The sequence below is a fragment of the Pseudophryne corroboree genome, chromosome 4, assembly GCF_028390025.1.
Source record: "Pseudophryne corroboree isolate aPseCor3 chromosome 4, aPseCor3.hap2, whole genome shotgun sequence".
NCBI classification, from domain to species: Eukaryota; Metazoa; Chordata; class Amphibia; order Anura; family Myobatrachidae; genus Pseudophryne; species Pseudophryne corroboree.
In genome coordinates this window covers 295,850,370-295,870,353 of record NC_086447.1, presented here as the reverse complement: position 1 = coordinate 295,870,353, position 19,984 = coordinate 295,850,370, and the positions used below count along the sequence as shown (strand labels likewise).

Below are 19,984 nucleotides of genomic sequence, written 5' to 3'. Positions count from 1 at the left end.
AGTATTGTCTTTTTGTATTTATTGTTTAGTTCTGTGGTTAGGAAGTCTCTGTTATATTGTAGTGTATCATTTGTACTGTTATCCCCTTTTACAAGTATATTAGATATAATACAGTTAATAGGCTTTGGAACCTAAACCAGTATCTGTGCATTTTCTATAGTGTTAAGTGTTCACTTGAGCGTCGGTGACGCTCAAGCAGCTTTGTAGTTAGTCAGGTTACACAAGGTTGCATTTACACCCTGTACTCACATTAAGGTATTCAGGGTATTTCATTGGTATAAGGTTTTAACATAAAGGTATAGTGTTGTGAGCGTCTGCATCGCTGGTGACCTCCTCGTGGTCTCGAGCGTACGCTACGCTACAGCGAATCATTCCCCTAGACATAGCCAATAACGTGTCCTGTGATCACTGGGCCGTGAGCGAACGTGACGCTTGAGCGTCTCGCCTACGGCTGAGCGATCGCTACGCCAATAGCGTACCATTACGGTACTTCTTAAGTAAACAGCGTACAGTGTTCTTAGCTTCATAAAGGGTTGTTTATACGACAAGGAATTTAGCATTGTCACAGTCAAGGGTGGACTGCTGGGTCACGAAACTTGGAGAGAGAGAAGGGGCCGATTTGCTGCTGGCTCCAGTCCTGCCACCTCCTGGATCTTCTGCCACCACTGTGATTAAAGACTGAAGGGGGACTAATGAGACAGAAGAAAGGGGGGGGGGGGGGCTGCCTGGAGAAAGAAGAGGGAGAACAAAATGGGGGCTAATGAGATACAAGGAGAGGCTTGAGCTGGATGAGACAGAAAGTGATGCTGGCTAGAAAAACAGAAGGGCGAGACAGAAGAGGACTGGCTGGTGTGACAAGGGGTGCTGGCTGGAGAGGCAAAAGGGGTTGTGTGCTGGTTGGAGAGACAGAAGGGGGGGGGGGGCTGGCTAGAGAGACAGAAGTGGAGGGGGGAAAGGCTGGGAGATACAGGGAATGACTGGCACATTACTAACTCCTTTGACCACCCAGCTGTGCTACTGTGCATATGCCAATGAGGGAGACATTAGAGACTGAGGTAAAAATGTATTCTGATCATAATGAACCATAATCTCAGGAAGGCACATGTTCAAGTCGTATGTTCCCACTAAAAATAAATAAATCCTCACAGTGATGCCAGCTCAGCAACAGACACAAAGAGCTAGATTTATCAAATCTTGGAGAGAGATAAACTGCAGAGAGAAAGTACAAGACAATCAGCTCCTGCCAAGTTACAGATTGTTTGGAAAGTGGCAGTTAGTAGCCGATTGGTTGAAACTTTCTCTCTCTCCAAACTTTCATAAATCTACCACAAAGTTCCCTTAATTTAGCACATCTACGATCAGATTATCTGACATGCGGGGGGAGGCCCAGCACAGAGCTAGTCTGCCCCGTATGTCAGGCCCTACCCCCCACCTGCAAGGGTGCAACAGCATTGCACAGCGGTGATGATTTCACACCCGGCGCGTAGCTCCCTGCCTCCCTGGACCGAACACGCCTGCATTATCCGGGCCGCGCCCGGCCAACGGTGTTCTAATGCCGTTGGCATGCCCCCTCCCTATTCTCAAGGGTTATACCAAAACATCTCTTATGTAGAATTCTTTCAAATTTGGCATTGTAAAAGATGAAAAAGAACCAAACCATTACATTGTCTCTGTTCTACTTACCTTGTTCTTACCCCACTTGTTAGAATATACAATGATTATATGTTACCATTAGTAACAATTCTTACTGTACAGCTAAACCCTCTACCCTTACAGGATACACTGTTTGATACATGATAGAGGCCGATATGGATATTTCTCAATTTTATGACTTCTTTTTCTTACTGATCTGAAGCTGCCTCAAAGTCTTCCCTCTTCAAGCTGATCACCTGCCTGTACATTTGCCAAATGTATGGAGACTGGTAATCAGGAGGCTTACCACCTATACCTTCTAATTAGCTGGAAGAGATTTTACCCGACACTTTCATATACTCTCAACTTGAATGGATTATGACTGCATGGGTTTGACACTACTCAGCTTGAAGGCCACTTTTTGAGAGGAATGCCAAAATTCTCATACACACTATTATATATATATATATATATATATAAAATAAGATTTTACTTACCGGTAAATCTATTTCTCGTAGTCCGTGGAGGATGCTGGGACTCCGTAAGGACCATGGGGAATAGACGGGCTCCGCAGGAGATAGGGCACTTTAAGAAAGCTTTGGATTCTGGGTGTGCACTGGCTCCTCCCTCTATGCCCCTCCTCCAGACCTCAGTTAGGGAAACTGTGCCCAGAGGAGATGGACAGTACGAGGAAGGATTTTTGTAGATCTAAGGGCGAGATTCATACCAGCCACACCAATCACACCGTATAACTTAAGATAAACTTACCCAGTTAACAGTATGAACAACAACATAGCCACGGTATCACCGAAAACTATAACATAACCCTTATGTAAGCAATAACTATATACAAGTCATGCAGAAGAAGTCCGCACTTGGGACGGGCGCCCAGCATCCTCTACGGACTACGAGAAATAGATTTACCGGTAAGTAAAATCTTATTTTCTCTAACGTCCTTGAGGATGCTGGGACTCCGTAAGGACCATGGGGATTATACCAAAGCTCCCAAAAGGGCGGGAGAGTGCGGATGACTCTGCAGCACCGATTGAGCAAACAGGAGGTCCTCCTCAGCCAGGGTATCAAACCTATAGAACTTTGCAAAGGTGTTTGTCCCTGACCAAGTAGCTGCTCGGCACAACTGTAATGCCGAGACCCCTCGGGCAGCCGCCCAAGAAGAGCCCACTTTCCTAGTGGAGTGGGCCTTAACCGATTTCGGTAACGGCAATCCTGCCGTAGAATGCGCCTGCTGAATCGTATTACAGATCCAGCGAGCAATAGTCTGCTTTGAAGCAGGGGCGCCAACCTTGTTGGCCGCATACAGAACAAACAAAGCTTCAGTCTTCCTGATCCGAGCCGTTCTGGTCACATAAATCTTCAAAGCCCTGACTACATCCAGGGAATCGGAATCCTCCAAGTCCCTTGTAGCCACAGGCACCACAATAGGTTGGTTCACATGAAAAGATGAGACCACTTTTGGCAGAAAGTGAGGACGAGTCCTCAACTCTGCCCTATCCACGTGAAAAACCAAGTATGGGCTTTTATGCGATAAAGCCGCCAATTCTGAAACACGTCTCGCCGAAGCTAACGCCAACAACATGACCATTTTCCACGTGAGGTATTTCAACTCCACAGTTTTAAGTGGTTCAAACCAAGGTGACTTGAGGAAACGTAACACCACGTTAAGATACCAAGGCGCCACCGGAGGCACAAAGGGAGGCTGAATATGCAGCACCCCCTTCACAAAAGTCTGTACCTCAGGAAGAGAGGCTAATTCTCTTTGAAAGAAAATGGATAAGGACGAAATCTGGACCTTTATGGACCCTAATTTTAGGCCCAAGGTCACTCCTGTTTGAAGGAAGTGAAGCAGACGGCCCAAATGGAACTCCTCCGTAGGAGCAGCTCTGGCCTCACACCAAGAAACATATTTCCGCCATATACGGTGATAATGTTTCAACGTCACATCTTTCCTAGCTTTGATCAGGGTAGGAATGACTTCCCCCGGAATTCCTTTTTCCGCTAGGATCCGGCGTTCAACCGCCATGCCGTCAAACGCAGCCGCGTTAAGTCTTGGAACAGACAGGGCCCCTGCTGCAGCAGGTCCTGCCTTAGAGGAAGAGGCCACGGATCTTCTGTGAGCAACTCTTGCAGTTCCGGATACCAAGTCTTCCGTGGCCAATCTGGAACAATGAGGATTGTTCTGACCCTGCTTATTCTTACAATTCTCAACACCTTGGGTATGAGAGGAAGAGGAAACACATAGACCGATCTAAACACCCAAGGTGTCACCAGAGCATCTACCGCTACCGCCTGAGGGTCCCTTGACCTGGCGCAATACCGCTTTAGCTTTTTGTTGAGATGGGACGCCATCATGTCTATTTGAAGCAGGCCCCACCGATCCGCAATCTGTGCAAAGACTTCTTGATGAAGTCCCCACTCCCCCGGATGCAGGTCGTGCCTGCTGAGGAAGTCCGCCTCCCAGTTGTCCACCCCCGGGATGAACACCGCTGACAGCGCGCTTACATGGCCTTCCGCCCAGCGTAGAATCCTGGTCGCTTCTGCCATGGCCACTCTGCTCCTTGTTCCGCCTTGGCGGTTTATATGAGCCACTGCCGTGACATTGTCTGACTGAATCAGAACCGGTCTTCTCCGAAGTAAGTTCTCCGCTTGACGCAGGGCATTGTCTAGGATCAGGCCCAGAAAGGTCAAACGCGTTGTAGGAACTAGCTGGGACTTCAGTATATTGAGAATCCAGCCGTGTAGCTGCAACGTCTTCATGGACAGAGACACGCTGTCCAGCAACTTCTCGCCTTTATTAGGAGATCGTCCAAGTATGGGATAATTGTGACCCCCTGCCTGCGCAGGAGCACCATCATTTCCGCCATTACCTTGGTGAAAACCCTCGGGGCCGTGGAAAGCCCAAACGGCAACGTCTGAAATTGGTAGTGACAGTCCTGCACTGCAATTCTCAGGAACGCCTGATGGGGGGGGAATATTGGAACATGAAGGTATGCATCCTTTATGTCCAGGGACACCATCCAATCCCCCCCCCCTCCAGGCTGGCGATGACCGCCCGGAGTGATTCCATTTTGAACTTGAACCTTTTCAAGTACAAGTTCAGAGATTTCAGGTTTAAAATGGGCCTGACCGAACCGTCCGGTTTCGGGACCACAAACAGGGTTGAATAATATCCCTCTCCCTGCTGGAGATGAGGAACTGTGACAATCACCTGTTGAACATACAATTTTTGGATTGCTGTCAACACTGACTCCCTCTCTGATGGGGAAGTCGGCAGAGCCGATTTGAAAAACCGGCGAGGAGGCAAGTCTTCGAATTCTAGCCTGTATCCCTGAGCAACAATCTCTACTGCCCAGGGATCCACCTGCGATTGAACCCAGACGTGGCTGAAAAACCGAAGACGAGCCCCCACCAGATCTGCCTCCCCCCGGGAAGCCCCAGCGTCATGCGGTGGACTTTGCAGATGCAGGGGAGGACTTCTGCTCTTGGGAACTAGCTGTGTGCAGCTTCTTTCCCCTGCCTTTTCCTCTGGTAACAAAGGACGATCCCCGCACCTTGTTTTTATTGGAACGAAAGGACTGCATTTGATAATGAGGTGCCTTCTTAGTATGCTGCGGGGGGACATAAGGTAAGAAATTCGACTTACCAGCCGTAGCCGTAGAGACAAGGTCCGAGAGGCCGTCTCCAAACAACTCCACCCCCTTGTACGGCAAGGACTCCATGTGCCGCTTAGAATCGGCATCTCCCGTCCACTGCCGGGTCCACAGGAGTCGCCTAGCAGAAATAGACATAGCATTTATTCTGGAGATTAATAAACAAATGTCTCTCTGAGCATCTATCATATACAAGGCAGCATCTCTGATATGCTCTATGGTCATTTGAATGGCATCCCTATCTAAGGTGTCAATCTCCGCAGATAAGGAATCTGCCCATGCCACAACCGCACTACAAACCCAGGCCGACGCCATAGCCGGTCTAGCAATAGTACCGGAGTGAGTGTAAATGTGCTTCAAGGTAATTTCCTGCCTGCGATCAGCCGGTTCCTTGAGGGAAGCCGTATCCTGAGAAGGCAGTGCCACCTTTTTGGACAAGCGTGTCAGCGCCTTGTCCACTTTTGGTGAAGATTCCCAGCGTATCCTATCAGTTTGTGGAAAAGGATACGCCATAAGAATCCTTTTGGAAACTTGTGGTCTCCTATCTGGAGAGTCCCAAGCCTTTTCGCACAATTCACTTAATTCAAATGATGATGGAAAAGTGACTTCAGGCTTTTTCTCTTTATACATGTGTACCCTCGTGTCAGGGACAGGGGGTTCCTCAGTAATATGCAAAACCTCTTTAATGGCAATAATCATGTACCGAATACCTTTTGCCACCTTCGGCTGTAATTTTGCATCTTCATAGTCGACACTAGAGTCAGAATCTGTGTCGGTATCTGTGTCATCGATCTGGGATATGGTGCGCTTCTGAGACCCCGACGGGCCTGGCGCCACAGGGACAGGCATGGACTGGCTACCTGACTGATCCCTAGCTTCTGCCTTGTCTAACCTTTTATGCAATAGATTAACATTTGCATTCAAGACATTCAGCATATCCACCCATTCCGGTGTCGGCGTTGCCGACGGCGACCTGACATTCAAACACTCCCCCTCCACAGTAAGCTAGCCTTCCTCGTCAAACATGTCGACACACACGTACCGACACACTTCACACACACAGGGAACCCCTTTTCTGAAGACAGTATCCCTGTCAAGGCCCTTTGGAGAGACAGAGAGAGAGTATGCCAGCACACGCCCCAGCGCAATAACCCTGGAGACCAGCACAAAATGATTTTCCCCAGCAGCGCTGTGTAATATGTAAACCGCCAATTATGTGCCCCCCCCCTCTCTTTTAAGCACCCTTTCACCGTATGTAAGCAGGGGAGAGTCCAGGGAGCTTCCTCTCAGCAGTGCTGTGGAGAGAAAATGGCGCTGGTGAGTGCTGAGGGAGAAGCCCCGCCCCCTCGGCGGTGGGCTTCTGTCCCGCTCAAACTTAGTAAAATGTGGCGGGGGCTCTTTTATATACATGTACAGAGCCCACCTGTACATGTATATAGTCTTTTTGCCATGCAGAGGTTTATATTGCTGCCCAGGGCGCCCCCCCCCCGCACCCTTACAGTGACCTGAGTGTGTGAGGTGTACGGGAGCAATGACGCACAGCTGCGGTGCTGTGCGTTACCTCAGTGAAGCTGATGGCTTCTGCCGCCTGAGACATCTTCTGACCTCTGTACTTCTGGCTCTGTGAGGAGAACGGCGGCGCGGCTCCGGGGGTGGACGCCCAGTAAGAACCTGCGTTCACCCCCTCTGGAGCTAATGGTGTCCAGTAGCCGAGGAAGCAGAGCCTATCTTTGACAAGAAGGTCTGCTCCTCTCTCCTCAGTCCCTCGATGCAGGGAGCCTGTTGCCAGCAGTGCTCCCTGTGAAAAAGTAGTAAACAGTAGAAAGAAAAATCCAAACAAAAATGCTTTCAGGCAGAGAACTCTGGAGAGCTCTCTGCAGTGCTCCCATCTTGCTCTGGACACAGTGTCAAACTGAGGTCTGGAGGAGGGGCATAGAGGGAGGAGCCAGTGCACACCCAGAATCCAAAGCTTTCTTAAAGTGCCCTATCTCCTGCGGAGCCCGTCTATTCCCCATGGTCCTTACGGAGTCCCAGCATCCTCAAGGATGTCAGAGAAATATATATATATATATATATATATAAATAAAAGAGTCTGCGGCACTCAAGGTCTTATCAAAAAGCTGGTTGTTATTGAAACATCAAAACAAATACATCGACGTTTCGGGGATTTTAACCCCTTTTTCAAGATGTGTGGAAGCGTGTGATAATAAGAATTTACTTACCGATAATTCTATTTCTCATAGTCCGTAGTGGATGCTGGGGACTCCGAAAGGACCATGGGGAATAGCGGCTCCGCAGGAGACTGGGCACAAAGTAAAAGCTTTAGGACTAGCTGGTGTGCACTGGCTCCTCCCCCTATGACCCTCCTCCAAGCCTCAGTTAGGATACTGTGCCCGGACGAGCGTACACAATAAGGAAGGATTTTGAATCCCGGGTAAGACTCATACCAGCCACACCAATCACACCGTACAACTTGTGATCTGAACCCAGTTAACAGCATGATAACAGAAGGACCCTCTGAAAAGATGGCTCACAACAACAATAACCCGATTTTTGTAACAATAACTATGTACAAGTAATGCAGACAATCCGCACTTGGGATGGGCGCCCAGCATCCACTACGGACTATGAGAAATAGAATTATTGGTAAGTAAATTCTTATTTTCTCTAACGTCCTAGTGGATGCTGGGGACTCCGAAAGGACCATGGGGATTATACCAAAGCTCCCAAACGGGCGGGAGAGTGCGGATGACTCTGCAGCACCGAATGAGAGAACTCCAGGTCCTCCTGAGCCAGGGTATCAAATTTGTAGAATTTAGCAAACGTGTTTGCCCCTGACCAAGTAGCTGCTCGGCAAAGTTGTAAAGCCGAGACCCCTCGGGCAGCCGCCCAAGATGAGCCCACTTTCCGTGTGGAATGGGCTTTTACAGATTTTGGCTGTGGCAGGCCTGCCACAGAATGTGCAAGCTGAATTGTACTACAAATCCAACGAGCAATCGTCTGCTTAGAAGCAGGAGCACCCAGCTTGTTGGGTGCATACAGGATAAACAGCGAATCAGATTTCCTGACTCCAGCCGTCCTGGAAACATATATTTTCAGGGCCCTGACTACGTCCAGCAACTTGGAATCCTCCAAGTCCCTAGTAGCCGCAGGCACCACAATAGGCTGGTTTAAGTGAAATGCTGAAACCACCTTAGGGAGAAATTGAGGACGAGTCCTCAATTCTGCCCTGTCCGTATGAAAAATTAGGTAAGGGCTTTTATAGGATAAAGCCGCCAATTCTGAGACACGCCTGGCTGAAGCCAGGGCTAACAGCATTACCACTTTCCATGTGAGATATTTTAAGTCCACAGTGGTGAGTGGTTCAAACCAATGTGATTTTAGGAATCCCAAAACTACACTGAGATCCCAAGGTGCCACTGGAGGCACAAAAGGAGGCTGTATATGCAGTACTCCCTTGACAAACGTCTGAACTTCAGGAACAGAAGCCAGTTCTTTTTGGAAGAATATTGACAGGGCCGAAATTTGAACCTTAATGGACCCTAATTTGAGGCCCATAGACAGTCCTGTTTGCAGGAAATGCAGGAAACGACCCAGTTGAAATTCCTCTGTAGGGGCCTTCCTGGCCTCGCACCACGCAACATATTTACGCCAAATACGGTGATAATGTTGTATGGTTACATCCTTCCTGGCTTTGATCAGGGTAGGGATGACTTCATCCGGAATGCCTTTTTCCTTCAGGATCCGGCATTCAACCGCCATGCCGTCAAACGCAGCCGCGGTAAGTCTTGGAACAGACATGGTCCCTGCTGGAGCAGGTCCTTCTTGGCCAATCCGGAGCCACGAGTATAATCTTTACTCCTCTCATTCTTATGATTCTCAGTACTTTTGGTATGAGAGGAAGAGGAGGGAACACATACACTGACTGGTACACCCACGGTGTTACCAGAGCGTCCACAGCTATTGCCTGAGGGTCCCTTGACCTGGCGCAATATCTGTCCAGTTTTTTGTTGAGGCGGGACGCCATCATGTCCACCTTTGGTTTTTCCCAACGGTTCACAATCATGTGGAAGACTTCTGGGTGAAGTCCCCACTCCCCCGGGTGAAGATCGTGTCTGCTGAGGAAGTCTGCTTCCCAGTTGTCCACTCCCGGAATGAACACTGCTGACAGTGCTATCACATGATTCTCCGCCCAGCGAAGAATCCTTGCCACTTCCATCATTGCCCTCCTGCTTCTTGTGCCGCCCTGTCTGTTTACGTGGGCGACTGCCGTGATGTTGTCCGACTGGATCAACACCGGCTGACCCTGAAGCAGAGGTCTTGCCTGACTTAGGGCATTGTAAATGGCCCTTAGTTCTAGGATATTTATGTGAAGTGACGTTTCCATGCTTGACCACAAGCCCTGGAAATGTCTTCCCTGTGTGACTGCTCCCCAGCCTCTCAGGCTGGCATCCGTGGTCACCAGGACCCAATCCTGAATGCCGAATCTGCGGCCCTCTAGGAGATGAGCACTCTGTAACCACCACAGGAGAGACACCCTTGTCCTTGGAGACAGGGTTATCCGCTGATGCATTTGAAGATGCGATCCGGACCATTTGTCCAGCAGATCCCACTGAAAAGTTCTTGCGTGGAATCTGCCGAATGGAATCGCTTCGTAAGAAGCCACCATCTTTCCCAGGACCCTTGTGCATTGATGTACTGACACTTGGCCTGGTCTTAGGAGGTTCCTGACTAGGTCGGATAACTCCTTGGCTTTCTCCTCCGGGAGAAACACCTTTTTCTGTACTGTGTCCAGAATCATCCCTAGGAACAGCAGACGTGTCGTCGGAATCAGCTGCGATTTTGGAATATTTAGAATCCATCCGTGCTGTCGTAGTACTACTTGAGATAGTGCTACTCCGACCTCTAACTGTTCTCTGGACCTTGCCCTTATCAGGAGATCGTCCAAGTAAGGGATAATTAAGACGCCTTTTCTTCGAAGAAGAATCATCATTTCGGCCATTACCTTGGTAAAGACCCGGGGTGCCGTGGACAATCCAAACGGCAGCGTCTGAAACTGATAGTGACAGTTCTGTACCACAAACCTGAGGTACCCTTGGTGAGAAGGGCAAATTGGGACATGGAGGTAAGCATCCTTGATGTCCAGAGACACCATATAGTCCCCTTCTTCCAGGTTCGCTATCACTGCTCTGAGTGACTCCATCTTGAACTTGAACCTTTTTATGTAAGTGTTCAAGGATTTCAGATTTAAAATGGGTCTCACCGAGCCGTCCGGCTTCGGTACCACAAACAGCGTGGAATAATACCCCTTTCCCTGTTGTAGGAGGGGTACCTTGATTATCACCTGCTGGGAATACAGCTTGTGAATGGCTTCCAATACCGCCTCCCTGTCGGGGGGAGACGTTGGTAAAGCAGACTTCAGGAACCGGCGAGGGGGAGACGTCTCGAATTCCAATTTGTACCCCTGAGATACTACCTGCAGGATCCAGGGGTCCACTTGCGAGTGAGCCCACTGCGCGCTGAAATTCTTGAGACGGGCCCCCACCGTGCCTGAGTCCGCTTGTAAGACCCCAGCGTCATGCTGAGGACTTGGCAGAAGCGGGGGAGGGCTTCTGTTCGTGGGAAGAGGCTGTTTGCTGCAGTCTTTTTCCCCTTCCTCTGCCCCGGGGCAGATATGAGTGGCCTTTTGCCCGCTTGCCCTTATGGGGACGAAAGGACTGAGCCTGAAAAGACGGTATCTTTTTCTGCTGCGAGGTGACTTGGGGTAAAAAGGTGGATTTTCCAGCCGTTGCCGTGGCCACCAGGTCCGATAGACCGACCCCAAATAACTCCTCCCCTTTATACGGCAATACTTCCATATGCCGTTTGGAATCCGCATCCCCTGACCACTGTCGCGTCCATAATCCTCTTCTGGCAGAAATGGACATCACACTTACTCTTGATGCCAGAGTGCAAATATCCCTCTGTGCATCTCGCATATATAGAAATGCATCCTTTAAATGCTCTATAGTCAATAATATATTGTCCCTGTCCAGGGTATCAATATTTTCAGTCAGGGAATCCGACCAAGCCACCCCAGCACTGCACATCCAGGCTGAGGCGATTGCTGGTCGCAGTATAATACCAGTATGTGTGTATATACTTTTAAGGATATTTTCCAGCTTCCTATCAGCTGGTTCCTTGAGGGCGGCCGTATCAGGAGACGGTAACGCCACTTGTTTTGATAAGCGTGTGAGCGCCTTATCTACGCTAGGGGGTGTTTCCCAACGCGCCCTAACCTCTGGCGGGAAAGGGTATAATGCCAATAATTTTTTAGAAATTAGCAGTTTTTTATCGGGGGAAACCCACGCTTCATCACACACCTCATTTAATTCATCCGATTCAGGAAAAACTACGGGTAGTTTTTTCACACCCCACATAATACCCTTTTTTGTGGTACTTGTAGTATCAGAAATGTTCAAAACCTCCTTCATTGCCGTGATCATGTAACGTGTGGCCCTACTGGAAAATACGTTTGTTTCCTCACCGTCGACACTGGAGTCAGTGTCCGTGTCAGTGTCTGTATCGACCTGAGGTAACGGGCGTTTTATAGCCCCTGACGGTGTTTGAGATGCCTGTACAGGTATTAACTGATTTGCCGGCTGTCTCATGTAGTCAACAGTCTTTTGTAAAGTGCCGACACTATCACGTAATTCTTTCCATAAGACCATCCAGTCAGGTGTCGACTCCCTAGGGGGTGACATCACTAACACAGGCAATTGCTCCGCCTCCACACCATTTTCCTCCTCATACATGTCGACACAGCGTACCGACACACAGCACACACACAGGGAATGCTCTGACAGAGGACAGGACCCCACTAGCCCTTTGGGGAGACAGAGGGAGAGTTTGCCAGCACACACCAGAGCGCTATATATATATATATATACAGGGATAACCTTATATAAGTGTTTTTCCCTAATATAGCGGCTTTATATATTAATATGCCAATTTAGTGCCCCCCCTCTCTTGTTTTACCCTGTTTCTGTAGTGCAGGACTGCAGGGGAGAGTCAGGGAGCCTTCCTCCACGGAGCTGTGAGGAAAAAATGGCGCTTGTGTGCTGAGGAGATAGGCTCCGCCCCTTTTTCGTCTGCCTTTCTCCCGCTTTTTTGTGGAAAACTGGCAGGGGTTAAATACATCCATATAGCCCAGGAGCTATATGTGATGTATTTTTAGCCATTTAAGGTATTTTCATTGCGTCCCAGGGCGCCCCCCCCAGCGCCCTGCACCCTCAGTGACCGGAGTGTGAAGTGTGCTGAGAGCAATGGCGCACAGCTGCGGTGCTGTGCGCTACCTTATTGAAGACAGGACGTCATCTGCCGCCGATTTTCCGGACCTCTTCACTCTTCTGGCTCTGTAAGGGGGCCGGCGGCGCGGCTCCGGGACCCATCCATGGCTGGGCCTGTGATCGTCCCTCTGGAGCTAATGTCCAGTAGCCTAAGAAGCCCAATCCACTCTGCACGCAGGTGAGTTCGCTTCTTCTCCCCTTAGTCCCTCGATGCAGTGATCCTGTTGCCAGCAGGTCTCACTGAAAATAAAAAAACCTATTTAAACTTTTACTCTAAGCAGCTCAGGAGAGCCCCTAGTGTGCACCCTTCTCGTTCGGGCACAAAATCTTAACTGAGGCTTGGAGGAGGGTCATAGGGGGAGGAGCCAGTGCACACCAGCTAGTCCTAAAGCTTTTACTTTGTGCCCAGTCTCCTGCGGAGCCGCTATTCCCCATGGTCCTTTCGGAGTCCCCAGCATCCACTAGGACGTTAGAGAAATATATATATATATATATACACACACACACACACACACACACACACACACACACACACACTACTTCTTCTCAGGGTTTGCTTATCATAAGGTTAATCAGTACTGTTTGCCCAAATAAATGGTTCAGACATTAATAGTGGATATTATTCTGCTCATTCTCCAGTACAAAAAAAAACAGTCACCCTGAGGTGCACTAGTTTTAGGATTGCTACCAGTAAGCTTCCGAAAATCTGATCATTGAGCGTTAGCCCCACTCCCTGCTGCTAGTGTGCATGCGACCTGCCAGCTGGGCAGATGCAGCCTCATTGTATTAGTATCAGCAGGTTACTGATGTAAACATTTCACACACCTGCCTGTCAGCAGAAATTCAGGGTGCCAACTGCCCAAACCCACCAGCTGTTGCTAGGTGCATTTAAAACAAAGAAAGTTTGCAGATCATAGGTTCCTGCAAACTACAATTGTAACATAACATTTATTCCACAAAAAGCAGCTGACACAATAATCAGTTCATTTGTGCACCTGCACGTGTAGCTGGAAAAGATGTGATCATGGTACAAATCAGCTTTAAGCCATATATCAATACAGCAGCGAGCAGACACAAGCTGTGGTCTATATGTATTCAGAACATCATCTGCAGTAGGAAAAGGCCTCAGGTCAATAAAACACGTAAAATATTACCTGCTTTCTGTTTGGAAGCAGGAGTGCAGCCCAACGAGGAAAGGGTGGTTTGAGGCTTGCTCAAACACATGCTTCTCTGTTTGAACCCAGTCAATATCCTACAAACACAAACAAAAATAATACTAATGATCAGTGTGATGAAATGACAATGTAATTTTCCAAATAATATAATCCTAGTACACTTCCTTTAAAATCATACATTGTGGAAGGGCAACATCCAATCCTGTAAGGCATTGTTTGAACGGATTTGACAATACACAATTCCATACCTCCCAACATGACCCTCTCCAGGAGGGACACAATGCTCTGCTCCTGGACTTCCCTCTTAATGTATTATTGCCATCACCTGTGCTGAAACACCTTTCTTATCCACTAACCTGTTTGAAACAGGTGCCGGCAATCATAAAGTAAGAGGGAAGTCCAGGAGCAGAGCATTGTGTCCCTCCTGGAGAGGGTCATGTAGGGAGGTATGGAATTCCCTGAGAAAAGTCTGAATTAAGGACAGAAGTGTTGGGTATCTTGGACATCTATACTTTGTGTCTGAGCTTTAATCTTCATAAAGTCCAAAGAGAGAGTCGCCTTGCTTACGTTCATATATAAAGGGGAAAATCTCTCCAGGACGGCCCCAAAGGCAAGCTCTACTATTTTTTGTGAAGTGCTGATCTAATGTATGTACGTACGTATGTATTCCTCTATCTAAAAAAAAAAGTCTTAATATTAACAGTACGTGAACAAACACTGACTTTCAACGCATCTTGATTATTTTGACAGGTTTTTTTTCTAAAAATGTAACAATACTTTCATATAATAATTCAAATCTCTCAGCTGTTTTTAGCCATGTCCCTTTTTGACACTGCAAAATAAAAAACTGAGCCCAAGATCCATAAAGTAAGAAAAAACATGCAAATGCTGCTATAAATATAGTAGTTTCCATATCACCTGCTTTGTATAAACTGTATCTGTCTAAACTGTAGTAAGCTTTATTTTTACAAAATGTCCAGATGTGTTTATGTTTAATGTTTCGGCAGAATGAGTGACAGGTACCAGTCTCAAAGCCTGAAAAAACAGGACCATGAAACAGTTGCATGTCCCTGACTGCAGGTGTTCATTATTTAAAGGTGTCATCGCACTATTTGGCAAGTGAAAAACTACACAACACCTTGCATATCTTAGGTGTGCACCAGAAATGGGAGCATGCTTCACGCCTGATTAACTAGATCATGAAACTAAACTTTAAATAGAAGTCAAGAAGGAAGAATTTTCTGAGATTAACACAGCGTACACCTGTGCAAAATGCGAATCACGTAACAAGACAGTCATATCCAGCCATTTATAATGCTCTAAATCAGAGGTTCCCAACCACGGTCCGCAAGGCACACCAACAGTCCAGGTTTTAGGGATAGTCATACTTGAGCACAGATGGCTTATTGAGTACATCAGTTATTTTGATTTAACCATCTGTGCACAGGTATCACTGGAAACCGGAATGGTTAGTGTGCTTTGAGGACCACGGTTGGGAAACACTGCTCTGAATACAATAATACGTAAGAAAGAGAAAATATAGAACTATAGGTAGTAGTTACATTAGTTCATTCTGGTATTGTACTATGTATGTTCAGAGAAAATTAGGTCACTGAAAGCTGTAATTTATAAACTGCTCTATTTCTTTTGTTGCAGAAATCAAGTTAATTAACTTTCATAAACCCCAATGCAACATTGACTCCACTGGTCAAATTGGCAGTAATAATGTAATAAAGTAACACTGTGAGTCTGGTGCTGATTGAATACTACGCCAGTCACCAAACATGACCAGGGTAGCGGGCGCAGACAATTGCGCTCATACAGTGTGGAATAATTCTGCCTCTTGCATCTGATTGCACCTGGAAGGGCAGATATGGGGGTGTTGTAGCAGGCTAAGTACAGTAAGGGTGTGTTCACATATTGCAAACACATTCAGGTCAGGAAAAAAGTGCATATGTCCCTGAGCAAGCTGTATTTGTGGTTGGCTAAGGGCAGGTGCAAAAAATGGACGGCGATGATCGCAGGAAGTAGCAGGCTGTAACTGCCTTGTTAGGAACACTCCGGTGACACAGATTAGTGCTTTCTATGTCACTCAGGCATGTATTTTATGTTTTTGTAAATGAGTGGGTTTTTTGACCAATACACAAAACAGGGAGTTGTTTCGGTTGTATTAGTGAGTTTTTTCCAGCTTAAGTGATGCCTAACAATGAAAGCTTGTAAATGACGTTGTCTACCACATGGATACAAGTGGCATGTAAGTGACTGTTGTGTGCCCGACGTAACTTACATCCATAGTACCAATGCTGACCTGAACGCATTGCAAGCTCTGAACATACTAATTATGTGTGTATCATTTTTGAACTGTAAATGACGCCAATGTTGTGGCCAATTCTGCATAAACCTATTTTTTAGCGGACTTCAGGGCTGATTCTGAGTCAAACGCAAAAAGTGCATGTAACAACATCTATTGGCAGTCGCACATCTGTGAGTTTATGCAAATGCCACTATCAACTTCTTCCCTTGTGTGCAACACTGTGCGCAAATGTGCAAGAACCCAGGCACCCACTTGTAGCACCTGTGTATACTGTAATACAGATTGGTACGTTCTTAAACACCACCATAAGTCGCACCATCGAAATATGCACCAGCCCTATGGCAGGTGCAGTTTTTACATCTGTGGCCTCCTAGGCCTGTGGCTGTGAACGCAGCTGCTTGCAATGACATGCCTCCCATAACAGGCACTGAACGGACCATTTCTGCATGCATTTCTAGCCATCTCCCAGTCACCAAACTGGAACGCCCGTCACTTTTCTGCAACATTTCTAATACTATCTGTCCCGATTGCAACAGTGCCTTTGTGTGGAAACTCTCATGCATGCGCAGTTGCAAAACATCTCTCACCTATTTGAACATTTGAACTGCATGTAGCTCTGAAATAGAGCCTTACAGTCCATTCATAAAAAATGAGATTTTGGTACTTACCGGTAAATCCTTTTCTCAAAGTCCATAGGGGATACTGGGATGGTGAATTACAGTGGTGTATAGATGGGTCCATTAGAGCTGATGCACTTTAAATTTCTTCAACATAGTGTGTGCTGGCTCCTCCCCCCTACGCCCCCTCCCATCAGACCAGTCTAGAAAACTGTGCCCGAAGGAGATGGAACATACCTCAAGAGGAGGAAAACAGAACAGAATAACAAGAGGAACCAAGCAACACAACTGAATAAGTAGAACAGAAAACAGCGAAAGCAACACGCATACGCTGACATCTAAACAACCCAAATAATATGCAGAAAGATACAAAGCACAGAGGTGGGCGCTCAGTATCCCCTATGGACTTTGAGAAAAGGATTTACCGGTAAGTACCAGAATCCCATTTTCTCTAGCATCCATAGTGGATACTGGGATGGTGAATTACAGTGGGGACGTCCCAGAGCTTCCATCACGGGAGGAAGACTGCTGAGATCCCTGCAATACCAAACAACCAGAGTGTCATCAGACGCCAAGGTATCAAAGCAATAGAATTTCACAAATCTGTTTGTACCTGACTGGGTAGCAGCTCTACATAACTGCAAGGCCGATACTCCCCGAGCAGCCTCCCAAGAAGAACTCACCAACCTGGTGGAATGAGCCGTAACAGAGTGCGGCAAAGCCGCAAACGAATAAGCCTGTTGGATAGTGAGTTTGATCCAATGAGCAATAATTGTTTTGAAGCTGGACACCCAATCTTGATGGGATCATACAAAATGAAAAGGGCATCTGACTTCCGGGTACGAGCGGTTCTGTTGACATAAAGATGCAACGCTCGCACCACATCCAAACTGCGAGGTATGGAAGAATCGGTTACGACCAGAACCACAATAGGTTGATTTATGTGAAAAGCCGAGACAACCTTTGGCAGGAACAACTTGCGAGTCCTGAGTTCCCCCGATCATCGTGAAACACCAGATAAGGAGGCTTGCATAACAAAGTCCCCAGTTCAGAGACTCGCCTTGCAGAAGTGAGAGCCAACAAGGTTACCGTCTTCCAAGTGAGATACTTGTCCTCAGCCATGTGCAATGGTTCAAACCAGGAAGATTGGCGGAAATCCAAAACCAGCTGGAGATCCCAAGGAGCCGTGGGAAATACAAAAGGCGGTTGCAAGTGAAGCGCCCCCTTAAGAAAAGTCTGAACTTCCAGGATTAATGCCAACCTCCTTTGGAAAACGATGGACAACGCTGACACTTGGACCTTCAGGGAGCCAAAACGCAAACCAACATCCACACCTTGCTGGAGGAATCGCAAGAAACGACCCAGCTGGTGGACAGTGACGGTTATCACGCCAGGAGACATACATTTTCCATATCCGATGGTAGTGTCTTGCTTGACGGGACATCCTTTCTAGCATGCAGCATAGTCGGGATGGCAGCCCCCGGAATGCCCTTCCTGGCTAGAAACTCCCTCTCAACTTCCACGCCATCAAACGTAGCCGCTGTAAGTTTGGATAGACGAACGGGCCTTGCTGAAGAAGATCTTTTCTCAGCGGCAAGGGCCAGGGGTCGTCTACCAACAGGGAGAAGAGATCTGCGTACCTGAACCCGTCTGAAAAGTCCAGAGCGTCATCGAAGCGTCCACTGCTGTCACCTGTGGGTCCCTTGTCCTCGAGCAGTAACACTGAAGCTTTTTGTTGTGTCGAGATGCCATCAAATCTATTTGTGGCCATCCCCATCGGGATACTATCTGTTGGAAGACGTGAGGATGAAGACCCCATTCTCCCGGGTGGAGAACTTGCCTGCTGAGGAAGTCAGCCTCCCAGTTGTCGACTTCCAGAATGAATATGTCCGAAATTGCCGTGGCATGTCTTTCTGCCCAGTGGAGGATCTTGGTGACCTCTCTCATAGCCGCCCTGCTCTTTGTTCTGCCTTGCCGGTTGATGTAGGCCACCGCCGTGGCATTGTCTGATTGTACTTGAATAGCCTGATTTTGTAACAAGTGGAAAGCCTGAAGGAGAGCATTGTTAATTGCTCATAGTTCCAAAATGTTTATTGGGAGGATGGCTGTGTGTGTGGTAACCATCTTCCTTGAAACTGAGCCCCCTAGGTCAATGCTCCCCAGCCACTGAGGCTCGCATCCATGGTTAACAACATCCAATTTTGCTTTCCGAAGACTCTACCTTCCACGAGAATGGCTGCTGCCTTTTCCACCGGAAGAAACACCTTTTGAGAAACTGTGTCCAGAACCATACCCAGAAACTGAAGCCTCTGAATAGGTTGTACATGGGACTGTAGATTGAGAATCCAGCCGTGATGTGTCAGTAATTGTTTTGTGAGAACGATACTGTGAAGGAGTTGGTCCCTGGAAAGTGCCTTTATGAGCAAGTCGTCCAGGTATGGAACTATGTTCTCTCCCTGTATGCAGAGCAGCAGCATCACCTCCGCCATGACTTTTGTAAACACCCGTGGTGCTGAAGAAAGACCGAAAGTCAATGCCTGGAATTGGTAGTGTTCTACCTTTAGTGTAAACCGTAGGAATGTCTGATGAGGTGGCCATATTGGAATGTGGAGGTAGGCGTCCTTTATATCCAACGATACCAGGAATTCCCCCTCCTCCAGACCTGTGATGTCTGCCCACAGGGACTCCATCTTGAATCTGAAGACCCTGGAGGTATGGATTCAGGGACTTCAGGTTCAGTATGGGTCTGACCGAAACATCTGGTTTCGGTACTAAAATAGGTTTGAGTACTAGCCTTTGCTCCTTTGATGAATGAGAACTGGGATAATTACTCCTGCTAGCAGGAGTCTGTCTATGGCCTTCCTCAGGGTCAACAGCTTTTCAGAAGAAACTGGTAAACCTAAAGCGAAAAACTTGTGAGGCGGGTTCAGTTCGAATTCTATTTTGTAGCCCTGGGCGATCAAGTCCTTGACCCAGGTGTCCTGGCAGGAGTCTTTCCAAACTTGACTGAAATGTTTGAGACGTGCTCCTATCTTGAGATCCCCCAGGCGCAGAAGGAAAGCGTCATGCTATAGGTTTTGTGACAGTGGAAGCACTGTTCTGCTCCTGCTGGTTGTAACAGCTGCTTTACATCCGCGGCCTCTGGCACTGCCTCTAAACCTGTTAGTACGAAAGGAATGAAAGGACTGAAAAGACGGACCAGAATATGAGCGTCTTGGTGGCGGAGCAGCTGACAGGAGATAAGTAGATT

The 19,984-nt window shown here is 47.7% G+C and overlaps 1 protein-coding gene across 3 annotated transcripts in view; it reads right to left on the bottom strand.

Moving 5' to 3' along the window:
• The window catches only part of PRKCI (protein kinase C iota), a 418,248-nt gene that overhangs the window by 70,483 nt on the left and 327,781 nt on the right, over positions 1 to 19,984 (bottom strand). For all 3 annotated transcript variants that reach the window (XM_063916222.1, XM_063916220.1, XM_063916221.1), the window contains one exon: positions 13,783 to 13,880. In XM_063916222.1, coding sequence (XP_063772292.1) covers positions 13,783 to 13,880 — 98 coding nt within the window. The remainder of the gene's footprint in view (positions 1 to 13,782; positions 13,881 to 19,984) is intronic.